This window comes from Canis lupus, chromosome 34 (assembly GCF_048164855.1).
Source record: "Canis lupus baileyi chromosome 34, mCanLup2.hap1, whole genome shotgun sequence".
Classification (NCBI taxonomy): domain Eukaryota; kingdom Metazoa; phylum Chordata; class Mammalia; order Carnivora; family Canidae; genus Canis; species Canis lupus.
In genome coordinates this window covers 9,471,468-9,495,146 of record NC_132871.1, presented here as the reverse complement: position 1 = coordinate 9,495,146, position 23,679 = coordinate 9,471,468, and the positions used below count along the sequence as shown (strand labels likewise).

The window sequence follows — 23,679 nt, the reverse complement described above, 5'->3', positions numbered from 1 at the left end:
CAGGCCAGTGCAGTTAATGAACGAAATAGGCTGCACGGACAGCTGAGAGTGGCGGGGCCTATGGCAAACTGGACATTTTACAGTTTTAAAAACAGTGTTCAACTAAATAAAACATGTCTGGGGGCGGAATCTATTCTGTGGGCTGCCAGCCGCCGGCTGTGATAGACAGGAAAACCCATCTTGCCAAAATGAACTGAGGACTGAATGTGTCCCATGTTCCAGGCTCCCTCGAAGACCTCTCCCTATATGAGCTGGTTACACTGCACAACGGTGCTGGGAGATTGGTATTGTTGATCCCGTTTTGACAGATAAGGAACCTTAGATTGGGGGAAATGAAGTTAAATGATCCAAAGTGGGCATGGTTAAAATACCAGGGAATGAGCTGGAATGTCCGTCGGGGCCTGCCTGCCTAAAGCCCGTGGTATCTTCCCATGAGGGGGTCTCACTGGGACGCTGGTAATGACAGGTGTCTGTCTCACCTAACTGCAGCGTCAGGAGAGCGGAGCGACTCTTTTGTTCTGGTGCTTGGGACACTGTTTCAGGACAAATCCACAGGAGGGAGACAGCGTCACTGAATAATGAAGAAACACCGGCTCCCAAACATTAGGTGTAGACAATGAATCTTTTATCTGTGACTCATCTACTCTGTCCTGCCCTGGGAAAATAAAACAAGGGTTTTAAGTAGTAAATAACAGGCAGGCCCAAAGACAGCTCACGTAAATGGGAGCAAGGAGAACCGTCTCTTCTGTTATAATGAGCCCCTCCAGGATACTGTCCTAGGTTATCCTGTTGGTTGGGTTTTTAGAGCACATGGGTAGCTAATCAATCATGTTCACTGTGTAGGCAACATCTGACTTGGAAGGAATGGCTGCTGACCCAGAAGCCACAGCCGTTGATGAATGGGGCTTCCTAGAAGAGGGGGTTGGAACATGTAACTAAAACACAGCCACATGGTAACAGTCCACCTCTCCATGCACCAGAATGTTTTCCGGTAAAATTATGCCATCTGAGATTTTATAGGAATATTTAGGCTCTATGATTTTGGCCAGGTTCAATGTGTAAGAAGGACCATTTAAACATTTTCAGTTTGTTGAGCTACGGGCATTTGTTTGCTCTACATTGTGTGTGTACTTCTCGTGCACCTTGAGTCCTAGGGTTCTGCAAACAGAATGGACAGGCTGCCTATGTGGGAGAGGGTTGTATAAATACGGAATTGCAATTCCATGCCCTTGGCATGAAGGGTGTTCTGAGAAAGGTGCTAGGGGGCCTTCAAGAATGGGTTCTAGAATACTCTATAACGTTTGCTCTGCTAGTTTTTAGCTTATATTTGAGCATCTGAGAAGAGTCAAAACACTTGTTATTGGTACTGATGAACTGCTTAGTAAGCACCATGCAAACGATATGGAACACTTCCTGTGAGGCTTTAACAGTGGTCCTCATGCTCAGTACCACATAGGCTCGGGTTTGAGACAGGGAGGAGTCCTAAAGCCCATGCACCCCCCCCCCCCGCCGTGTCCCACATCTACAGAGGCCCTGATCCAAAGCATCCATGAAAACTGCAAGACCCTTGAGACAAAAGTCCTCTATTATTTTGGTGGTCTCCCTCCATATGGTAAGGAACTGTCTTTTTCTTAATTTTGTAAGATAATGAAGAAAGTGAGAGTTTGGAGAGAAAGGATAAGAAGCCAAGAAAAGGAATCTTTTACACATACCACTGGGCATATGAGGAAGATGTTGCTTCATTAGCTGGCCTTCTCTTTGTCCAAAGAAAGAGGCCAGTCTGTCCACTTGAAGACCTGGTTGAGGGTATATCATTGTGGCTCTTCTTTAATTACATTGCTAACTTTCTAAAAATTTATGGGAAAAGTTTGTGGGGGCAGCAGGACCAAGACACTGGATATTTTTTATTACATTGTTGAAGTGCAGTTTAAGGATGGAAACATCATAATTTCATGAATAGGAACTTCCTGGTGGGCAAGAATTTCCTATTTTTCAACGTTGGGAAGTTTTACAGTAATTTACCTTCCAAACACTGATCATTTAAAACTAAATAAGCATCCCAATAAAATGACAAACTAGGTTTGTTTTTAAACTAAATTCTAAAGCTTACATGGAAAGATAAATAAGAATCCTTAGAAAAATACTGCGGGAGTAATGCTGAAGGTGAAATTAGGCTTATCATTAAAATATATTATAAAAGACTTCAAGTAGCGTGATGAGGTGGACAGGTCGATAGAACAGAATAGTAGACTAAGAACAGAACTAAGTTTAAAGAAATTTAGCATATGATAGAGATGACTTTTTAAATGCTAAGGAAAAGGACTAGTTAAAACCTGATGGGAAAACTCAGGAACCATCTGAGAATCTGAAGTTGGATTCTGACCTCACACTTCACATCTAACAAAATCAAGTACAACCAGATGAATCAAAGGTACAAATATCAAGAAAAAAACCCCATAAAATACTAAAATATGTTCTGAGAAAAATTCTTAAATTTTATCCTTTTGCAATGGAAAAATCATTCTACGTATGACATAAAAATCCAGAAGCCACAAAGGAAAAGAGTCATGAATTTGACTACATAAAATCAATGTATTCTGTGTAGCATAAACAAAGGGAAAAGATAAACGACAACCTGGGGAAAATACTTGCCACTTTTGCCACAGATAAAGGTCTATTTCTTTAATATATAGTGAGTACCTACAAATCAAAAAGAAAAGACCACCAGCCTAATAGAGGAATGGCAAAAATATGAAGCATTTACAGAAAAAAAATACAAATTGCTCCTAGTAAGTCTATACTAAAAATATAATTAGACTCATTTATGATATGGAGAATGCAAATTAAAACTATCATGAGAAAAAAAAACTATCATGAGATAAATTTTATACTACCATAATGGCAAAATTCAAGAAGTCTGATAACATAGTGTATTGGTAGGGGTGTGGAGAGAGAGGCATCTCACATATTGCTGGTGAGAATATAAATTGGCTCACACTCCACAGAGGGAAATCTGGCAATAGCTACCAAGTTATCAAATGTCCATATGCCAAATGGCCAGTAATTCCACTTCTGAGTATTTAACCTACAAATAAAGTGGGTAGAGGATCCATTTACAAGGATATTTATTGCACACGGTTAACAGTAGCCAACTATGAGAAATGCCATCAGTGTCCCTAAATAATTAATTAATTATTGGTTAAATCCTATATTCTTCATCTTTAAACTCTAATACCCTATGGACTTTGAAAAGATGGAGGCTGTTGCTGTATGGGCGCTGAAAAGGAAAACCTCAAAACTATATTAAGTGTGCTAAAGCAAGGTATGGAGTGGGCTATACTTATGCTCATATCTATGTGCAAATACATACATACCCATATATATGAGCAGAGTGTGTATACCTGCGTATATGCTGTAGTAGAAAGCAGTGTATAATATAAGCATTATGTATAAAAACAGTGTGTGTGGGGGGGATCCCTGGGTAGCTCAGCGGTGTAGCTCCTGCCTTTGGTTCAGGTCATGATCCTGGAGTCCCGGGATCGAGTCCCACATCAGGCTCCCTGCATGGAGCCTGCTTCTCCCTCTGCCTGTGTCTCTGCCCCTCTCTCTCTCTCCCTGTCTATCATGAATAAATAAATAAAATCTTAAAAAAAAAAAAAAACAGTGTAGGGGCACCCGGGTGGCTCAGTGGTTGAATGTCTGCCTTTGGTTCAGGTCATGATCCGAGGTCCTGGGTTCGAGTCCCGCATCCGGCTCCCTGCAGGGAGCCTCTGCCTATGTCTCTGCCTTTCTTTTGAATAAATACAATGTTTTTTTTTTTTTTTTTTTTAAAACAATGGAGGGCAGCCCGGGTGGCTCAGCGGTTTAGCGCTGCCTTCAGCCCAGGGCCTGATCCTGGTAGACCCGGGATCGAGTCCCATGTCAGGCTCCCTGCATGGAGCCTGCTTCTCCCTCGGTCTGTGTCTCTGCCTCTCTCTCTCTCTCTGTGTCTTCCATGAATAAATAAATAAAATCTTTAAAAAAAATAAAAAAATAAAAAAACAATGGAAAAACCCACTGTATTTATGGTTTTCTATAGATTGTCTCTAGATGCATGCCCAAGAAGGGTGTTAAAGATGGTGGCCCCCAAGAGAGGTGACTGGGGGACAGGAGTGTGAGGAAGGATCACTTTGCTCTAATACTTTTGTGCCTTTTGAATTCTGTTCCCTGGATGTGTATAAACTGTTTAACAGTAAAATATCTTATTTAAAAATTTTATCGTGGACAGATAAAGGAACTAGCCATCTTCCATCATGTGTTAGAATTATTAAGTAACAAGTCACCTACCTAAATGCTAATAATGAAAGAAGGCCTGCGGATACAAGGATAAAGAAGAGAAATGCTTAGTTTATGGAGATTGAAATAATTCAGTGTTTCACCACTGTAATTCGAAAATTATTTCGGTACTGGCGAAGCTGTTATGTATCCGCTATGCGACGAATGTTATAACCCCTCCCCCGGCCCACTCCCCCACCCACATCACAGATAAGGGCCCACTACCTCATTGATCCTAAACGTTTCCTCTGAGAAGCGATCAATGTCCCCTGCCTGGCCATTAAATAGATTTTGAAAAACTCTTCAATCCGTATCAGTCTCATATCCTTATTTAGTTCCTCAAATTTGCCCTCAGCTGGGAATTGGGCAGGCAACTGTGATTCTGTTGTGTTCTCCACTCGTGTGAAGGGCCCCATCCATCATCATTTCTAGGCCTTTTCTGATGCAATGTAGCTGGTTCTTTGTCTTTCTTAAAAACTGAATGGCTGTTAAATTATCCATTTATCTTCCTTCAGATTTTCTGTTCGGTTTCTCAGGCCCTCGCAGGGCTGTCTTTTCTACCTTGTTTGCTGACTTTTCATTCCATTTCCCCCGCTCTCCGAGGCGTCCTGGTTCGTCCTGGTTCACCGTGCTGGCCTTCAAAACAAACTCCCTGGCTCAAGCTGCTTTCTGCTCGGGGACATCTGCAGCGCTCCTTCCCTCTCAAGTTTCGTCCCCTCACGATAGCTTCGAAAACGCGGACGTGATATGTTTCAGATTTCCCCCATAGATGGCAGGTGCCATTGGGACAAACCGTAACTGAAGCTCCAGAGTCTCGGTCCTAAACCAGCTTTGCCACACCATTCAACTGGGTCACAAGTGACCTTTCAGGGTTCAGCTTTCCCAACCTGCAGATTATTTGCAAACTCACTTCTCGTCAAGAATCTTCGTATCAGGGTGCCTGGGTGGCTCCGTGGTTGAGTGTCTACCTTCGGCTCAGGTCATGATCCTGGGGGCCCGGAATCGAGTCCCACTTCGGGCTCCCTGCATGGAGCCTGCTTCTCCCTCTGCCGGTGTCTCTGCTTCTCTCTGTGTGTCTCTCATGAATAAATAAATAAAATCTTTTTTTTTTTTTTTTTAAGAATTTTTGTATCACAACAGCATGTTATCCCCGTGCATGGTGACCCTCCGAGGCCATGAGGTTTGTGTCAAGTTAAGGCCCAGTCCGTTAAAGCCCTCTGTAAATGTGAGTCATTATTATTATTATCATCTGAGCTTCGGTAGCCAGTGTTTGTAAGTTTGGATAAGGACAGCCAAACCGCCTCGCTCCCTAAGACGTTAGAGTCTATGCTGACACTCCGAGCACTTACTGCGTGCCAGGCGCCAGTCTGACTTCCCAGGCATTATCTGAGTTAATCCTCTCAGTGATAGCAAGCCAGGCACCGCTATTTATCCCCCTTTTCCAGATGTGAAAGCTGAGGCTGGAGCGTTTCTGTCTTACCCAAGAAGACACAGATAGTAAAGGGCAGAGTGTAGAGGATCTCGGCTTCCAAAGCTGGGGCTTCTGCGGCCACCTGCGAGGGGGTGCGCACAGGCCTTACCTCGAAACAAACCTCACGGCCTCGGAGGCTCAGACTCTTGGAAGGGTTGATATAAACTACCTTCCCCTTGCTTCAAGAAGAGAGTCACTTTGTGAGGCCAAGGACCCTTCGAAGGGAGCAGAGTGGAGCTCCTGTCAGTCCAGCCTACAGCCCCGGGGTGCTCACCATAAAAACAAGTCCCAGGAGGGGCGCCTGGTGGCTCAGGTGGTTAAACAGCTGCCTTCAGCTCGGGTCATGGTCCCAGGGGCCTGGAATCCAGCCCCACATCTGGCTCTGTGCTTGGTGGGGAGCCTGCTTCTCTTTCTCTCTCTGCCCTCTCCCTCGTGCTCTCTCTCACTCTCTCTCAAATAAATAAATCTTAAAAAAAAAAAAAATCCAAGGATGGCAAGCTTTAGGTTTTATGAGTGTGGAGGGCGGATTTGAAGGAGGATGCTTGTAAAAACACTCAGCGCCCAGTGTCCTTTCCCTTCCCCCAGCCTCGTCCTTCTCTGTAGGTCTCTGTTGCTCTTTCCCTTGTAGTTTTTGGCCCATCAGAGCATCTTTAGTCCTAAGCTTATGGACGACATATTAAGGCAAAGACTTGGAGAATTACTCGTCCTCTTCGGTTATTTTATGGTTCTGTTAGTTTGTCCCTTCCTTCGCTTCTCGGAGGCAGTGGCTCCTCTGCTGAAACTCCCCCTGATTCACGGGGCGATTGTGAAGAGCAAGTAGAAACCTCCCTGGTCCCTCAGCCGTGAAATAAAGATGGAAAGGCTAATGCCCTGTGGTCCCGAATGGGGGTCCGCTGGGCTGGAGATGCAGGGATGCAGGTGAGTGCACTGCGCAAATGGGGAAAAGCCGAGGCACCCCCCCCCCCCCATGGTCTCTACCTCCTGGGGGCAAACAGAGGTTTTAGACCGGGAGCCTGTCATCCGGGCAGGTTCCTAAAGTAAGCCTAGGGTCTGCTGGCCGAGGGCGGGCGAGGGCTGCGCGAGCCAAGGCACCGGCGAGCCTGCACGCGTGTCACCTCAGTGGAGGGGCAGTTTGGGACAGGGCTGGTGGCCGGTTACAGCAGGAGCGAGTGGACGGAGGAGGAGGGAGACGGTGAGCACAGGCAGGTGGACCCGGCTCAGACCTTCCCTTGGGTGTCGGGGAGGGGCTGAGGGGCCCACGGGCCAACCTGCCTTAGGGAGAGCCCCGCCGCCGTGTTTAGTTGGCGGATGGGACCCAAGGGGGCCTGGGGCGGGGCTGCTGAGGACAGGGTCCGAGTGGGGACAGAGGACCCAGAGAAGGACACGAATCGTGATGCGGCAACTAGAAAACAATGACCGTCCCCGGGTCTGGTTTCATAACCTGTTTGTCTGGGGAGGATAATCAGGGTTTCTACAGGGGTCTTCTGTGTTTACTGTGTGCTCGGAATTCCTTTCCTCCTCCGTGTTTTTATTTGCTTCCATTCCTTCCTGTTGGAGGCTCTCCTGAAACAGGCTGTGGCCCTTCTGTCGCATAGTCACCTGCCATCCAGGCAGTGGGCCGGAGCCGCAGAAGCTGTGGCCGGGTGCTGACCTCTGACCTCTGACCTGGCCGCAGAGGCCATCATCCTGCGGAGAGTGGACTCTCACTGAGAACATCCCAAGTGCAAGTGCATGTGGATCTTTTCCCTGAGGCCCCCGTCTCTCTCGGAAGAATCCCACTTTTCTGCTTCTGGGGACGTCCAGCGGTTGGCCTCCCGGGTGCAGGGGAGGAGGGCACCTGGGGTCCAGCCAGGCGTTCCAGGGACCCTGGATTTCAGCCCCGACCTCTCCCTCCTGCTGAGCACTCTGCAGGAAGGGCTCTCTGGTTTCCTGGCTTGGCAGCCGCTACAGGGCCTGTGGACCTTGGCCGAGCAGGTAGTGAGGTTCCCGAGACTCCGCTTAACCAACTTCTGACCTTTCTGTTTGTTTCCAGGCTTATGCCTCAACCTCGTTGTTGTGGCCAAATTGTGCCACCCCTCCCCCCAACCCCCCAGAGATATGCTGAAGTCCTGACCCCTCGTACCTGGGGACAGGACCTAATTTGGAAATAGGATCTTTGCAGATCTATCTAATCAGGTTAAGATGAAGTCATGGTGGATTGGAAGAGCCAAATCCAATGGCCGGCGTCCTCATAAGATAGGCCATCTGAAGACACGGGGACACACAGACACAGGGGAGAATGTCATGGGAAGACAGAGGCAGAAATTGGAGTGACGCCAATTTCCAGAAGCCAAGGAATACCAGGGATTGCTGGCAACCACCAGAAGCTAAGTGAGAGAGGCACGGAAGAGATTCTCTCTCAGAACCTCCAGAAGGAGTCAATTTTGGACTTGGAGCCTCCAGAACTATGAGAGAAGAGATTTCTGTTGTGTGAGCCACCCAGTTTGTTGTACTGTGTTAGACGGCCCTCGAAAACCAACATACCCCCTCTTGGTTCCGAGTCCCGAGCCCCTCAGGAGCTCCTCTTGAAAGACAGATCCACTCACTTTTGTCAGCAGACGTTCTGGGATGTTAGTTCCTTACCAATTTTTTAATATCTGGGGAGATCTTACGTCCTCTCACATTCTGTTGTCCTTGAGAGTTTAGTTTTCTTTTTTTATTAAAGAAATACAACTTCATTATTTTGAATCACGCTTAATAGTATTGAATAAGTCACTGAAATATTGAACAAAGGTGCTCACCTCAGAATTACTTCTTTTAGCAAAAAGGAAAAAGCAAGTAGGTGATGACTGAATAAACTATGACAAGTCAACTGACTGGAACACCAGGCTGCTGTTTTGAAGGATAACATGAAAATTATGTTAGGAATGTGGACACACGTTAGAACATTACGCCAAGTGACCAAAGCACAATACAACTAGTGTCTCTGGGTAAATTTGTGTTTATGTGTGGACAACAGCATAAAATGGCACCAAAAGAAGAGAATGTGAGATTCTTACTTCTCCTAACAACCTTCTCTTGATGATTCAAGTATTCTGGAAGATGATATGTTTTCTCTACCATGATCCTTATTTCCATCTGAGTCCTTGCTAGCAGAGTCCTTAACATCCTTACTTATACTAACAGTCTGTTCAAGGAAATCTAGGTTTTTTTCTATGATGTTCCTCAAAAAGTTTTCACCCTCTTTTCAATACCCAAGAAAATTTATACTTTTTTAAAATTTTTTTTTAAATTTATTTATGATAGTCACAGAGAGAGGGAGAGAGGCAGAGACACAGGCAGAGGGAGAAGCAGGCTCCATGCACCGGGAGCCCGATGTGGGATTCGATCCCGGGTCTCCAGGATCGCGCCCTGGGCCAAAGGCAGGCGCCAAACCGCTGCGCCACCCAGGCATCCCGAAAATTTATACTTTTTAAAAACGTCCGTTATAATTACGTGAATGGAATTCTCAGAAGGAGGGGGAGATATACTAGTGAGGCCAGTCTGCCATCTTCTATTGGCAATGTCAACCCACTTTGCAAGGGAAAGTGTTAGGTCAAGAACAGCTTAACATATTTCTGAGAGAATTTTCTATAGTAACCAGCTAAACAGAATCCATTAGCCCATTTGGTCTTCTAGGAATTGGTCTCCCTAGAGTCTCTACTCTGGTCCTGGTATCCTCCCCTCTGAAGGATTCAGGGTTTCGTTTTGTAAATGGCAGATTTACAAAGGTAACGCATTCCTGGCCAGAATGGAAGCAGCTTGTACTTCCTCAGAGCAGTATAGTGAGAAAAAGCAGCAGATGAAGACAGGACTTGGGACTGAACTTCTGGCTCTATTCTGTATTAACTGCTTCACTCGAATTATGTCCATTAGCTTCTTTAGGTTTCACTTTCCTCATATGTTAAAACTCAGACCATTAGACATTATAGGATCCCAAATGAAGTATGTTCTTCTTTCACAGTTAGGGTCAAACTAAACTGTGTCTGTAAAAGCACCTTGTAAGAGCAGTAAGTATTCAATAGATGTCTGCTTTCTGAAAAAAATGTGCATAAGGATACCGCATGCCTGTCAGGACTCTAATGCTGAATTTCTTTTCCAAGCGCTCAGTCTGTTAGAAGTCTTTGCTCTCGTTTTAGACCCTGGCTACAAAAGTCAGCTGTTGGGCTGCCAGATCGGTTGGTACATGAGAGCGCCTGGCTCTCTCTGGTCACGTTGCCATCTAGCATCTGCTTGCTAGGTGAGGCAATGCGCCTTGAGTGATTTATTTAATATTTTTATGGCTGCAGCTCAGATAATTAAATATAAGAGTTGTGATGGCTGGGCATCCAGAGAGTGCCTCCTTGAATTCTCTTAGGAAACATTTCGAGTAGTACAGAAGATTCCGTTTGGCAATAGCATAATAAGAATGCTTTATGTTTATCTCATGCCTCACTTCCCATGAGCTCAAGCAATGCTGACCTTCCAAATGCACATTAAATTGCAGAAATTTCGGAGAGGCACTTGCAGTGCAAAAAAATAATATTTAAAAGAGGCCTTGATTCATTTCCTGGTGGAAAAATGCAATTTTCCCTCTCTCTCTCTCTTCCACGTTCCATCTCTCCCTCTCTCTCTTCTTTTCTTGAAGAGATTCAAAGAAGAGAGAGCCATGAAAAAGGGTAAATTGGCTTTTAAAATATGCTGTCTAGGGGCACGTGGGTGGCTCGGTTGGTTAAGTATCTGCCTTCAGCTCAGGTTATAATTCCAGAATCCTGGGATCAAGCCCTGGGTTCTTGGGCCCTGCTCAGGGGGGTCTGCTCCTCCCTCTGCCCCTCCCCCCACTCCTTCTCTCTCTCTCTCTCTCTCTCTCTCTCTCTCTCTCATCTTTAGAAAAATATTTAAAATATGCTTTCTAGTGGCCCTAGGAAGCAACATAAGACAACATTCCAAGTCTTGTATGGACTTCAGTTAAGTCATTTTTAGTTTCATGATTCCCAAGCAGAAACACTTTTAAAAAGAGTTATTTATGCTGGTCAGCTGGATAAGAAGTAGATCTTATCTTAAATTCTACTTTCAAAAGTCTTATTAGGAAATATGTATACCAGATTCCAGCATTTTAATATGGATTCATGATGGCAGTTTTGAACTCACAAAATGCACATGAACAGGAATACATTAAGTGCTACTGTATAAAAAACAGGTGTTTTTTGTTTTTTGTTTTTTTTAGAGTTGCATGAAATGAGACAAAATCCATTTTATTTACAAGAAAATGTACATAGAGCTGGTTACTTTATCAAGTCAAACTCATTTTGGAAGTGGAAAATTCTAAAATCAAACATCCTGGCATATCACGTATTCAGGAAGAGCTCTAAGACGTAGCCAAGGGTGTGGGATGCCTTTACCTGACACACGCCATGCCCGGTGCCCGCAGTGACATGAGCCTGAATCTGCTCTGTTCGTAAGGCCTGTCCCCTGCTCAGCACTTCCCTCTACACAGCACATGATTAGCTGATGCTTCTTAGGGGTAACTCTTAGGAAATGTAGGATCTGGAAAGTCTTCTAAGTCAAAGAAAGATTACATTTTAATTATAATAGATTTAGCATATTTATTGTATTATAATTTTATGAAACCACATGTATACAATGTACATCAGTTCTTGAAATCCTTATGTACGTGTGCTGACTCTCTTAATGTGAATATTAAAATCACTAGACTGTATTTTCTGCCAATGTTGGATAAAAGAAAATTTCACGTATTTCCTAGTTGAAAAACCCAAAGCCCTGAAAAATTCATGGCTATAAACTGGCCTTTTTATATTAGAATTAAGAGCCAATTCAACCATGATGAGAACTAAACTGCTTTATGATATCTAAAAAGATATCATAGGCCATATACTTCAGATTATGGGCAGGAAGAGAACGGTGCACACTCTGATGAAAGGCTTTATATATTTATAGATGATAATTTAACATGATGTTATAACCCTACTGCACACGTCCCACTGCTTCTGGTTAATTCTGTGGTGCTGCACCCATCATGCATTCCTCTGTTTCTTCATTCATTGGTCCCACAGATGTTTACGAAGCAGTGTGAATGTGCTAGGCACTATGCGGTACCACGAAGATGAGGGTCCCAAGAAACTGGTCTAATGGGGAAGGAAGCCAGCCAGCCAGTCACCAGACACACGAGACAGCCTGTTGCCGTGGTCACGAAGAGACACATGGAATGCTACAGAGACATCGATGGGGGGTAAAGGTTTTCCAGGCAGAGAGGAGCAGGAAGGAAGCAGAGCAAAGGCAAAGCAAGAGGGACAAGGGGTCTGTGGGTCCTGTGCTTTGGGACAAAGGGTATGTGGGTGAGGAATTGCGTAGGGTGCCAGCAGATGAAGCCAACAGGCAGGGGGCCTCAGAAAAGGTGGCCCTGAGACACCACGGCGGGAAATCTGGAAGGGATCTCACACATGGTGGTATAGGCTAAGGTTTTTAAGCAGGGGGTGCCATGATCCAATATATATATATATTTTTAAAGGAAGACCACTTTGGCAGAAGTTCGGAGGACAGGCCATAGTGGAGGGGCCTAGAAACTACATAAACTGACACTTGCAAATGTTTACATTTCTCTTCCATTTGTATTTGACTAACAGTTCATGGCCAGCTTGGAGGTAAACAGGTTTTACTATCAGCACTCAGATCTAGGTATAATGTATGTGACAAGAGCAATATTTTGAAAATATTAAATCAGTGTGTTTTTGTTCTGCTTGAGCCGCCACGCCTGGGGCTCCCCACCCACTAACTCCAGTAGGCTTCCCTCCTGCAGACAAACTGTGGCTCCCGTTAGAAACAGCAAGCTGTCATCATTCAGCCTGGAGACGGTATAACCCTGAATGGCAGCTTTGTGTGGTGAGGGGGGGGGGGTGTTCTAAATTCCAGAATTCTCCTTCACCTATTGAGAACCAAATCTGGCCAAGTCACATCATCGAGTCAGACCACAAAGCTCTAGTGCAGACAGCACAGGGGAGGCCCTGTAAGGGCCATTCCCATCAGGCAAGAAACACGAGATCTAAAAACTTTCTGTTGTCGGGGCTGGAGATGGGGGCAGGGGAGGAGGAGGAGGGAGAAAGAGAAGAGAAAGAGGGAGGGACGCCTGGGGGGCCCAGTAGTTGAGCGGCTGCCTTGGGCTCAGGGTGTGATGGGGGTTCTGGGATCGAGTCCCACATCTGGTTCCCCACACGGAGCCTGCTTCTCCCTCTGCCTGTGTCTCTGCCTCTCCCTCTGTCTCTCGTGAATAAATAAATAAAATCTTAAAAAAAAAAAAAAAAAGGAGAAAGAGAGAATGGAGAGAGACAGAAAGGGGAGAGGGTGGTGAGAAAGGGAAATTGAAAAGGGAGTGTCTTGGCACCCTCCCTGTTTCTGGGGAGTACAAAGCCTGAGGGTCAAGGGGGTGGGGGGCTTGTCTCTTGAATCTCAGAGCCCAAATCAGGAAAATGACAGAATTTTCCTAGAACAAGTTGGCACTGCCCCCAGACAGCTTACTAGGCCAGAGAGAGCAGCGTGGGCAGCAGGGTGGGGGGCAGGCAGCTAGGGGTTCAGGGTGGTCCCGCGGTGGCCTAGCTCTGACCCAGACCGGGTGCTGGTGGGAGCCCTGGGGGAACTGCTGCCAGGGCAGGGGGCTCGGGGAACTCCAGGGGCTGAGGGGGCTTGAGGGGCTGGGGAGCTGGGGCGGGGGGGGGGGGGGGCTGGGGGAGGCTGGGGAGCTCGAGGAGCTTGGGGAGCTGGAGGACTCGGGGAGCTCAGGCTGCTGGGGGGCTCAGGGAGCTCGAGGGGCTCGGGGAGCTGGGGGGCTCGGGGAGCTGGGGGGGGTGGCGGAGGGGGGTGCTCGGGGAGCTCAGGGGGCTGGGGGGCTCGAGGGGCTCGAGGAGCTGGGGAGCTCGGGAGGCTCGGGAGGCTCAGGAGTCTCGGCGGGCTCGGTGGCCAGAGCGAGGTCCCAGGCCTGCTCCAAGTGCCCCCCTAGAGACTGACGCCGCCCCACGAGCCCGGCCCCGAGCAGCCCCCTGGCGGCGACCCCGACGGCCCCGCGGACCGTCCCCGAGCAGCCCCCTGGCGGTGACCCTGAGGGCCCCGCAGACAGTCCCCGGGCAGCCCCCGGCCGGCGCGGCGCCCCCGTAGCAGCCCTGGAGGGGCGGCGCTGCTGTCCGCCAGGTTGCAGGAGGGGATGCGGACAGGCCCGGCCGCTCCCTCCCTCCGCAGTCTCGGGCTTGCGCATGACGTCATTCTCTGCAAAGACGAGGGGGGCCTGGCCCCCACTGTTTGCTCCTCTCCGCCACCAGTGCTCAGTGCCCAGGGCTCAGAGCCTGGAGAAAGGGTCAGAAACCGACCCGGGTGGGGCCCTTTCTATAGAGCACCCGAGGGGAGGGAGCGTTCTCCGCACCCACATTGCACCCACATTGTACTGCTCGTAGGCTTTTTAGGAGGAGATGATGTTGTTTTTTTTTGTTTTTAATTTTTATTTATTTATGATAGTCACAGAGAGAGAGAGAGGCAGAGACACAGGCAGAGGGAGAAGCAGGCTCCATGCACCGGCAGCCCGACGTGGGATTCGATCCCGGGTCTCCAGGATCGCGCCCTGGGCCAAAGGCAGGCGCCAAACCGCTGCGCCACCCAGGGATCCCGGAGATGATGTTATATTCTAACCAGTCACTCGTAGCTCATCACTGGTTCTTTTTTTAAAAAGGTGGACACGAGGCACGGGCCATCTGGGGGAATTACTAAGTCTTTTTTTTTTTTTTTAAGATTTTATTTATTCATGAGACACACACACACACACAGAGGCAGAGCCACAGGCAGAGGGAGAAGCAGGCTCCATGCACGGAGCCCGATGAGGGACTCGATCCCGGGACTCGATCCAGGACTGGATCCCAAGTCTCCAGGGTCACACCCTGGGCCAAAGGCAGGCGCCAAACCGCTGACCCACCTGGGGATCCCCTAAGTCATTTTTAAAGAACTTTTTTAAAAGACCAGAAAAACCGTCTTAGCGCTTTACCTCCTCTTTTCCAGTTTGTCAATTCTAATGCCCAATCTTCATGGTTTTAATTGTATTTTATTTATTTATTTTTAAAAGTTATTTTTATTTTTTAAAGATGTTATTTATTTACGCATGAGAGACATATACAGAGAGAGGCAGAGACACAGGCAGAGGGAGAAGCAGGCTACACAGAGAGCCCGACATGGGACTCGATCCAGGGTCCCCAGGATCACGCTGGGCTGCAGGCAGCGCTAAACCGCTGCACCACCGGGGCTGCCTGGTTTTAATTGTATTTTAATTGTATTTTCGCTCTTCTCTCAGAGAGCTTGCTAATAATTGCATCAGGTGAGTCTACTTTCCAGAACTACCGTTCCAATGGAAGGCAGAAACAAAGTCAAAAGCTATTGTGATCATGACATCAGCCTCTCTGCCCGTTGCAGCAGCCCCATGGCATTTTTATGAAGAGGCAATACTCTTGCAGGACTTTTTCCTCCTTTAACGGAGACAGGGAATGATTCTGGCTAGATCCTGTCCAAGGCCTTTGACAGTATCTGAAAAAGAATCCACTCCAAAATCAAGAGCCTGTTTGGGACGGGCTGAAAACATCGTTGGGTTCATAATAAAAATGAATCCCTCCATCCTTAACCATAGAAGATTTATACCGCCTCTATGCATCATTGAAATTCTAGGTACATTGAGGTTTGATTAAGTCGAGAATGACTACAAGGGGCAAACACTTAGCTTGATATTGCGAAGGGAAGCTCAGTGTGAGGCTGGCACATCAGGTTTTCTGTTTACCCCTAAGGCTGGTGCGGCAATGACTTCAAAGTTTGATGGTGTCTTTTTTTTTTTTTCTCCCCTTTTTCTTCTTTCTTTCTTTCTATTTTTTCTCCCTTCAAAGATGTTGAGCAGCAGGCTAATGGATCCCCAGCAGGGTGCAAAGACAGCAGAAAGCACAGGAATCAGATGTCAATGTGTTCCTTCAAGATACCCTGCTAGGACAGAGCTAACTAACCGGGCTTTAGTCTTCTCTTGGGGCACACGCTCTGATGGTTCGCGGCCCACTCTGGACTTCCTATACGCTTCCTGATTAAAATGCTGTCACAGATAAATCATGACTTCTGCCTGTTAGGACCATTTACTGTTCTCTTTAAAGAAGAGTTTGGAACCATCAGATTAAAAAGATGAGGCAAGTTCTGGAGAATTATATACTCACTTGTAGATATATGTAGCCCAGTGTGTCATAGCTCCCTACCCTGTAACTACTCATGGATCGGGGAGGGTTCACTGCATGTTCCCTCCCTATGCACTGCTTTGTTTACATGTTTTTATCTATTTTCTGACAGTCACTTCCAGTCAGACAGTAGATTACTGAGTTAACTTCCTAATGAATAGATTTTAAGAGGATTGGAGGAATTAGCATGGTTTTCCTTCAACACAGGGGCAGATTGACTGGAGATTGAAGTTGTCTCAGGGATGAGGTTCAATTTTAAATGCAATGGGTATCCAAAATGTAGTTTGTGTGAGTTCCCACCTAGGCACACAAATAAGTAGCCCTTCAGGTGCCTGAAACTAGTGGTAATCTACCACTTGGCTTGGAGGAGGGACAAAACTCAGCAAACTGGGGTGAAAGAGGAAAGTGCTCGATCTGATTTCGTATTTGATAAGCACAACCTTTTCAAAACCATGAAGTGAAACCAATTTAACCTGTGAAAGTCAATGAAGTCAAAAACAATCTACAGAATGGGAGAAGGTATTTGCAAATGTCTTATCAGATAAAGGGGTGGTATCCAGAATCTATAAAGAACTTATCAAACTGCACACCCAAAAAACAAATAATCCAGTCAAGAAATGGGCAGAAGACATGAACAGACATTTCCCCAAGGAAGACATACACATGGCCAACAGACGCATGAAAAGATGCTCCACGTCCCTCAGCGTCAGGAGAATACAAATTGAAACCAGAATGACATGCCACCTCTCACCAGTCAGAATGGCCAAGATGAACAAATCAAGAAACAACAGATACAGTGAGGATGAGGAGGAAGGGGACCCTCTCACACTGTTGGTGGGATTGCTGCAAACTGGGGCAGGGCAGCCACTCTGGAAAACAGTGTGGAGTTTCCTCAAAAAAATTAAAAATAGAACTACCCTACAATGCAGCAATTGCACTACTAGGTATTTATCCAAAGGATACAAACAGAGTAATTGAAAGGACACCTGCACCCCAATGTCTATAGCAGCAATGTGTACAATAGCCAAAGTATGGAAAGAGCCCAGCTGTCCATTGGCAGATGAATGGAAAAAGAATTTGTGGGACACACACACACACACACACACACACACACAATGGAATCAGCCATCAAAAAGGATGAAATCTTGCCATTTGCAATGATGTGGATGGTATTATGTTGGGTGAAATAAGTCAGTCAGAGGAAGACAAATACCATATGATTTTGCTCACATGTGGAATTGAAGAAACAAAATAGATGAACATAGAGGAAGGGAAGGAAAAATAAAATAAGACAACAACACAGGGAGACAAACCATGAGACTCTTACCTCTAGGAAACAAAGTGAGGGCTGCTGGTGGAGAGGTGGGTGGGGGGAGGGGGTAACTGATGGGCATTAAGGAGGGCACTAGACGTAATGAGCACTGGGTGTTATATGCAACTGATGAATCACTAAATTCTATCTCTGAAACTAAAAATACACTATATGTTAATTAAATTGAATTTAAATAAAAAATCAAAAGAAAAAAAAATCTGTCCTAAAACCACATTTGTACCTACTGCTCAGCTGCATCTCCACCCCTGCTTCCAAATTCAGTCCTCCAGCCCCAGGGCTCCGGTTAGCCTCCACCCTCACTAGGGGGCATCTCTCCACGCTGCTCCCCCTGGCACAGGGATTCCACCTCTCTCCATAAGTATTTGTTTGCCTCAGGCTCTACACGAGGTTTCTTGCCACCCAGACCACTCCACCTTGGGGTCAGAGCCCTGGCCGGGAAAAGGAACATTCTCTGTCTCATACGTACTATCCTGTATCCTTTTGCCCTATGCCCAGACTGAGCCAGCAAGGCCACCCTGGATTCTTACGCTCTATAATTCAGACCATGTCATTTCAGATCAATCCCTTTTTGGGATGCCTGTCACCTGTGTACTTTCTCATTTGCTTTTTAACCCCTCAGACTCTCTATTATTGCAGTTTCATGTTCAAAACCCCAAACTGGCCTTTCAGCAACAGCCTGAGTTCTTGCAGACATTTTGCCTCAATGACCAATGTCACATCAATGACTTCCCTTGCTTGGTGAGTTATTTTGTCAAGGCTTTGTATCTTTGCACTACTGGTGATTCCTGCCCACTGGCTCATTCCATTTCACTCCTGGAGCACAACAGTTAATGTCAAATTACCCAGTTAAATAATGGACAACCCCTAAGCCCCCAACTGCGTGAGATGGAACAAAATAGGGACTCTCAGAGAAGGCAGTTAAAATACTTCAACAAAGTTTCAGTTTGAGGGCTTTTGGAAATATTGGTTTCAAAGATTTTAAAGAATTTACAACTAAAATTTGTAAGTGCTATTTTTCAGTTTAAATTGAAGTGGCTTCCTTTTCAACCTGAAGATTTCAAAGTATTTAATAGGAAGTATCAAATAAGCCCAAATGATTGTGAATCAGTACCAAAACAATGAAATTAGCATGGAAAAGCACATGAGAATCCTTTCCAGCATTTACTGTCACTAATCACACAGGAAGGATGTACGGACTTTGGGTCCATTCCAAAGTAGCTTTTTTTTTTTTTTTAATTTAAATTCAATTTGCCAACATATAGTCTAACACCCAGTGCTCACCCCATCAAGTGCCTGTCACCCAGTTATCCCATCCCCCCATGCACGTCCCCTTCTGCAACCCTTTGTTTGTTTCCCAGAGTTAGGAGTCTCTCATGGATTGTCTTCCTTTTTAATTTTTCTCCACTCAGTTTTCCCCTTGCCCCATGGTCCCTTTCACTGTTTCTTATATTCCACATATGAGTGAGACCATATGATAATTATCTTTCTGTGATAATACCCTCAGTTCCATCCACATCAATGTAAATGGTGGGTATTCATCCTTTCTGATGGCTGAGTAATATCCCATTGTATATAGACCACATCTTCTTTATCCATCATCTGTTGAAGGACATCATGGCTCCTTCCACAGTTTGGGTATTGGGGACATTGCTGCTATGAACACTGGGGGGCAGGTGTCCTGTTGTTTCACTACATCTGTATCTTTGGGGTAAATACCCAGTAGTCAATTGCTGGGTCGTAGGGTAGCTTTATTTTTAACTTCTTGAGGTACCTCCACACTGACTTCCAGAGTGGCTGCACCAGCTTGCATTCCCACCAACAGTGCCAGAGGGTTCCGCTCCAAAATAGCTTTGCAAACTAATAGCAAAAATTTATCAGTCCCACAGTTACAAGTCTTCATCCTCCTAAGCTTTACCCACAGTAAAAGGAATTTATTAATGGCAAGAATTCATCCCATTTAGTGCATAACTGTGCATAGGAAACTGAATAAATTATAAATTATTCAATATGAGTAGTCAGGGTGAATTTAGCAAAGCAAGATACATGTGACCCAACAGCTATGGGCTTTATACTTGGGGGCCCAGCATAAGCCAAGATACCAGAGGAACAAGGGTGGGAGGAGCCAGTGGGAAGAAAAGGGAGTTAAGGATCCTCTTATAATAAAGAATACATCACTCTTGATTTTTTCGCCTAATCTTTCATTATTAAACAAAAGCACATTATGTGCCATTTATAACTAAAATGATCTATTTTAGATTATTTTAAAACTTTGTCTCATTTTTATGCTATCATGTATTTAATGCCTAACATAAAACAAATAAATTTATTTTTGGTGTTTATAGTCACTAAAAAGTTACATTTCCATCTTCAAGACAGTAATCTAGGTTTTTTTTTTTTTAGCATAATGTGACAGGGCTCAGCAGCTCCTAAAAGTGCTGAAAATGAAGTGGTAGATAGATAAGCCTGAAACTTAATGGTTGTGAGGTCCTTAAAAAACAATACTGTGTTTTTAATGGAGTTACACAGAGTGAGAAACTAAAGTGGTTTTGCTTTCTCTGCGTGTGTTTCTCACTTTGAAGTTAGAAAAGCAGCTCAGTCTGATGGAGCGAGGTAGGGGGTAAAGAACTCGCCAGGTTTTACACATGAAAGCAAATGCTTAGTAGTAGAATTAAAAGCCAATGTACACTAAACTGTTAGTGTTAACTGATGCCAACCCTAATCTATACTCAAAAAGTGGAGTGTGAACATTCAAAGCCCGTGACACTTGTCTCCTTGCCAGGAGCAGGGTCCCGAACCCCAGGCGGCAGAGCTGGAAACCATTAGTGCACCCCGCTCAGCAGAATTCAGTGGTCAGCATTTGTCACATGCATCTCAGAGAAAGGCTGGGTTTTAAGATGGAAGGTTCTTTGAAAACCCTGTGGCTCAGAACAGAGAACCATGTCTCCTAGTTTCGTGGAACTCTTCTATCTCACATGATATGAATAGAAGTAAAAGAAACGGTACAAAAAGAAAGAAAGAAAGAAAAGAAAAAGATTTCCACAGCCAAATGTTAGAGAAATTTGGAATTAATCAAGATTAAATATGATTCTTTACCGAAGGACTCTGAGCTCTAGCAGGCTCCCTGGTAGTTGGGGCTGAGAGCTCTCTTTGAGGAACTATTAGGCTACTGCTGGATACTTGTGTTCCATGGGCGCGGCTTGGGAAACACTGAGCTAAAACCTTACTGACCCTGCTATATAGATGAGGGCATCGAGGCCTGTGGCCATCATGTCCTAGAAGGCGAACTCAGGTCTCTGGCCTCCTAGCACCAACTTTTCCTAAGAGGTGGTCAGAAATCTGAGAAAAGACTTGGCTGCAGCCCGTGGGGCCATGGGCCAGCAATACCCATGCCCGGGAAGGGTATGCTAACTAAACCTTCTGAAAGTACACACGCTCTTCTCTCGTGGCTCAGGACACGCAGACCCTCCCAAATCATGATTACCTGATACAGAGGCATGCAGATGCTATCAATCCACTCCAATTGCAACCGAGGCAGTTCATCTTTCCGGTTCCGGTCAAAAATAGCCTAGAATGGGGGAGGAGAAGCTTGCTTTATTACACTCAAGTATTTTACAGTGCTTTGTCAAACACTTTGCCACAATGATCCAATTTTTACCAACTGAACACTTCACAAATCACAATCAACCTTTACATGTACTTTCTTTTCCTCTATCTATGATGAGAAATAAAGTATTTTCACCTCTTTTTTTTATGAGATTTGTGAGTGAATTTATTTGAACTTTATAGCACGCAACTCCTTGGGGCCAAAATCTGCCTTCAGATATAGGTAATGGCCACTAAATCAAGTCATCAGGTCACTGGGAATTGGGTACAAGTCAAGGGGAAGGGGATACGTTTTATTGCCACAAAAATAATGCAGGCTTTTATTTTTATAGTGACAGAAGGTGGGATAGATTAGAAAAGATTTTTAAAGCAGTTTCATTTTAAATAGAAACTATTTGTATTAATTTTTCCGGGGGAGGGGGGTGTTGGTTTGACAACTCTGTGTGTTTTTCAATAAGATTCTGTTATTAATAAAATCCTAATTTTTTAAAAATCTATCATTGGATGGATGATGTGATAAGTACCCAAGCTCTCCTCATTCCCAGCCTTTAAACTTCATGGTATTATAATGTCTAAAAAATTTAGGTATATCTTTTCGAGGAAAATTAGTGACCTGTCCGTGGGGCAGACATGAAAAGGGAACCAATCGGTTGGGATTGGGGCCAACACAGATTCTTGAACACCCGCTGCCAGTTCTGGTCCTCTCTCTGCTACCAGGGCGCCAGGCCAGGGTCTGAGGAGCGACCCTTCCCTGCATGCTGTCTTGCAGGCGGCTTGGCCTGCTGTCCCCAGAGATAACGGGCAGCACCCACAGCACTCTGGCATTCGCAGAGGGTGTGAGGGCAGGTCTAAGGTGTCCCCTTGGTCGGGAGGTGCTGGAAAAGCGTAGGGATGCGGGTGGAGGGGGGGGCACAGAAATCATGAGCTGCCCAGGCGCAGGAGGAGACAGGAGGGTGCTGCCCAGGGAGGCATCTCGAAATCAGGCGGGAGGTCGCTGACTGCCCCAGACTCTGCTCGTCCTGGTCTTGCAACGTGAAATGCGAAACACCAGGAAAGGGGACTGGGATCTGGAGAAGACGGACACGGGCCGGGCCGGGGAAGGAAGGAGCAAGCCTTGTAACCTGGCAGGAGTCTTTGGCCGATGTGGTCCTTTAACAGTAGTATTCTCTTACCTACTCTCGAGCTCTCTATGTTATCTGACTTTTTTTTTTTTTTTTTTTTTTTTTTTTTACTTTCTTGCTGTTTCTGGTGCACAGAATGGATTTTTTTTTTAATTCAGTGGATTTTAGTATATTCACAATTAGTTGTGTGCGACCGTTACTACAGTCTATTTTAGAACATTTTAATCACCCCAACAAGAAATCTCATACCAATTAGCAGTCACTCCTCATTCTCCCCAAATCCCCAGGCTTTGGTGGCCGCAAATCTCTTTTCTGTTTGTATAGATTTAGCTTTTCTGAACATTCTTACCAATGGAAGCGTCCGGTACATGGTTTTTTGTGACCAGCTTCTGTCACCGAGCATGATGCTTTCCGGTTTCATTCCTGGAGCATTCATCAGCACTTCATTCCTCTTTGTGACCAAATGCTGCTCCACCATACAGTTATACTACATTTTATTTATCCATTCCCCAGTTGATGGGCAGTTGGGTTGTTTCCACTTTCGGGCTATTATGAGTACTGCTGCCGTGAACATTCACGTTCAGGTTTCCATGTGGCTGTACATTTTCCTTTCTCCTGGGGATATACCTAGAGGCAGAACTGCTGGGCCATGTGCCCGGTCTAACATTTAATGTTATCATGAGTTGCCAAACTGTTTTCCAAAGCAGCTGCACCATTTTATATTCCCACCAGCAGTGTATGAGGTTCCAATTTCTCCACATCCTCCTCAGCACTGGCCATTGACTGTCTTTTTAATCATAGCTAGCCCCTTGAAGTGGTATCTCACTGTGGTTCAGTTTGCATTTCCCTGATGACTAATGATTTTGAGCATCTTTCTCCATGTGCTTATTGGCCATCTGTACATATTCTTTGAAGAAACATGTATTCAGACCCTTATCCTTTTTAAAAAATTGGGTTGTCTTTCTGGGAGTTGTTAATAGTTCTCTATATATTTCAGATGTCAGGCCCTTATCACATATGATTCACAAATAATTTCTTCCATCCTGTAGGCTGTTTTTTCATTTTCTTGATAGTGTCCTTTAAGATGCAAAGTGTTAAGTTTTAATGAGGTCAAATTTATCTTTTTTTTTTTTTTTTTTTTTTGCGCTTTTGTATCTCTTGGGCTTTTGGTGTCATAGCTAAGACATCATTGCCAGATCCAATCCAGATTTACACCTTGTTTTCTCCTAAGAGTATTATAGTTTTAGCTCTTACATTTAGGTCTATGATCCACTGTGAGGTTATTTTGAGGTTTGGTGGGAAGCAGGGGTCTAATTTAACTCATTTGCAGTGGATAGCTTACTGTCCCTGCACTGTTTGAAAAGACTAGCACCCCATACACCCCCCTCCCTGCAATTGAAATTGTCTTAGCATCCTGTTGAAAATCACTGCATCACCCTGTTGACCATAACTATAGGAGTTTATTTCCAGACTAGTTACTTCTCAATAAATGTTTTTGAGTAGAAGTGTGAGATAGTACATTGTCCTGTGCTTTCCTGTGACAGCACTGTGCATCTTGTAGTTGATTATGAGTGATTTTTATTT

The 23,679-nt window shown here is 45.3% G+C and overlaps 1 protein-coding gene and 2 long non-coding RNA genes across 10 annotated transcripts in view; 2 read left to right on the top strand and 1 right to left on the bottom strand.

The window, feature by feature from the left end:
- The window catches only part of PDE11A (phosphodiesterase 11A), a 405,439-nt gene that overhangs the window by 10,047 nt on the left and 371,713 nt on the right, over nucleotides 1-23,679 (bottom strand). For 6 of the 8 annotated variants that reach the window (XM_072811251.1, XM_072811254.1, XM_072811253.1 and 3 more), the window contains one exon: nucleotides 20,853-20,936. In XM_072811251.1, the coding sequence (XP_072667352.1) occupies nucleotides 20,853-20,936 (84 nt within the window). Of the gene's footprint in view, nucleotides 1-479; nucleotides 656-20,852; nucleotides 20,937-23,679 lie in introns of all 8 variants that reach the window. The other 2 variants (XR_012023877.1, XR_012023878.1) reach the window with 1 other exon arrangement.
- LOC140624419 (uncharacterized) lies at nucleotides 6,383-8,512 on the top strand. Its single transcript, XR_012023902.1, has 2 exons — nucleotides 6,383-6,703; nucleotides 7,818-8,512. It is a non-coding gene; the product is annotated as an uncharacterized lncRNA (long non-coding RNA).
- Nucleotides 12,675-15,916, top strand: LOC140624409 (uncharacterized). The gene is made up of 2 exons (XR_012023883.1): nucleotides 12,675-12,826; nucleotides 15,706-15,916. It is a non-coding gene; the product is annotated as an uncharacterized lncRNA (long non-coding RNA).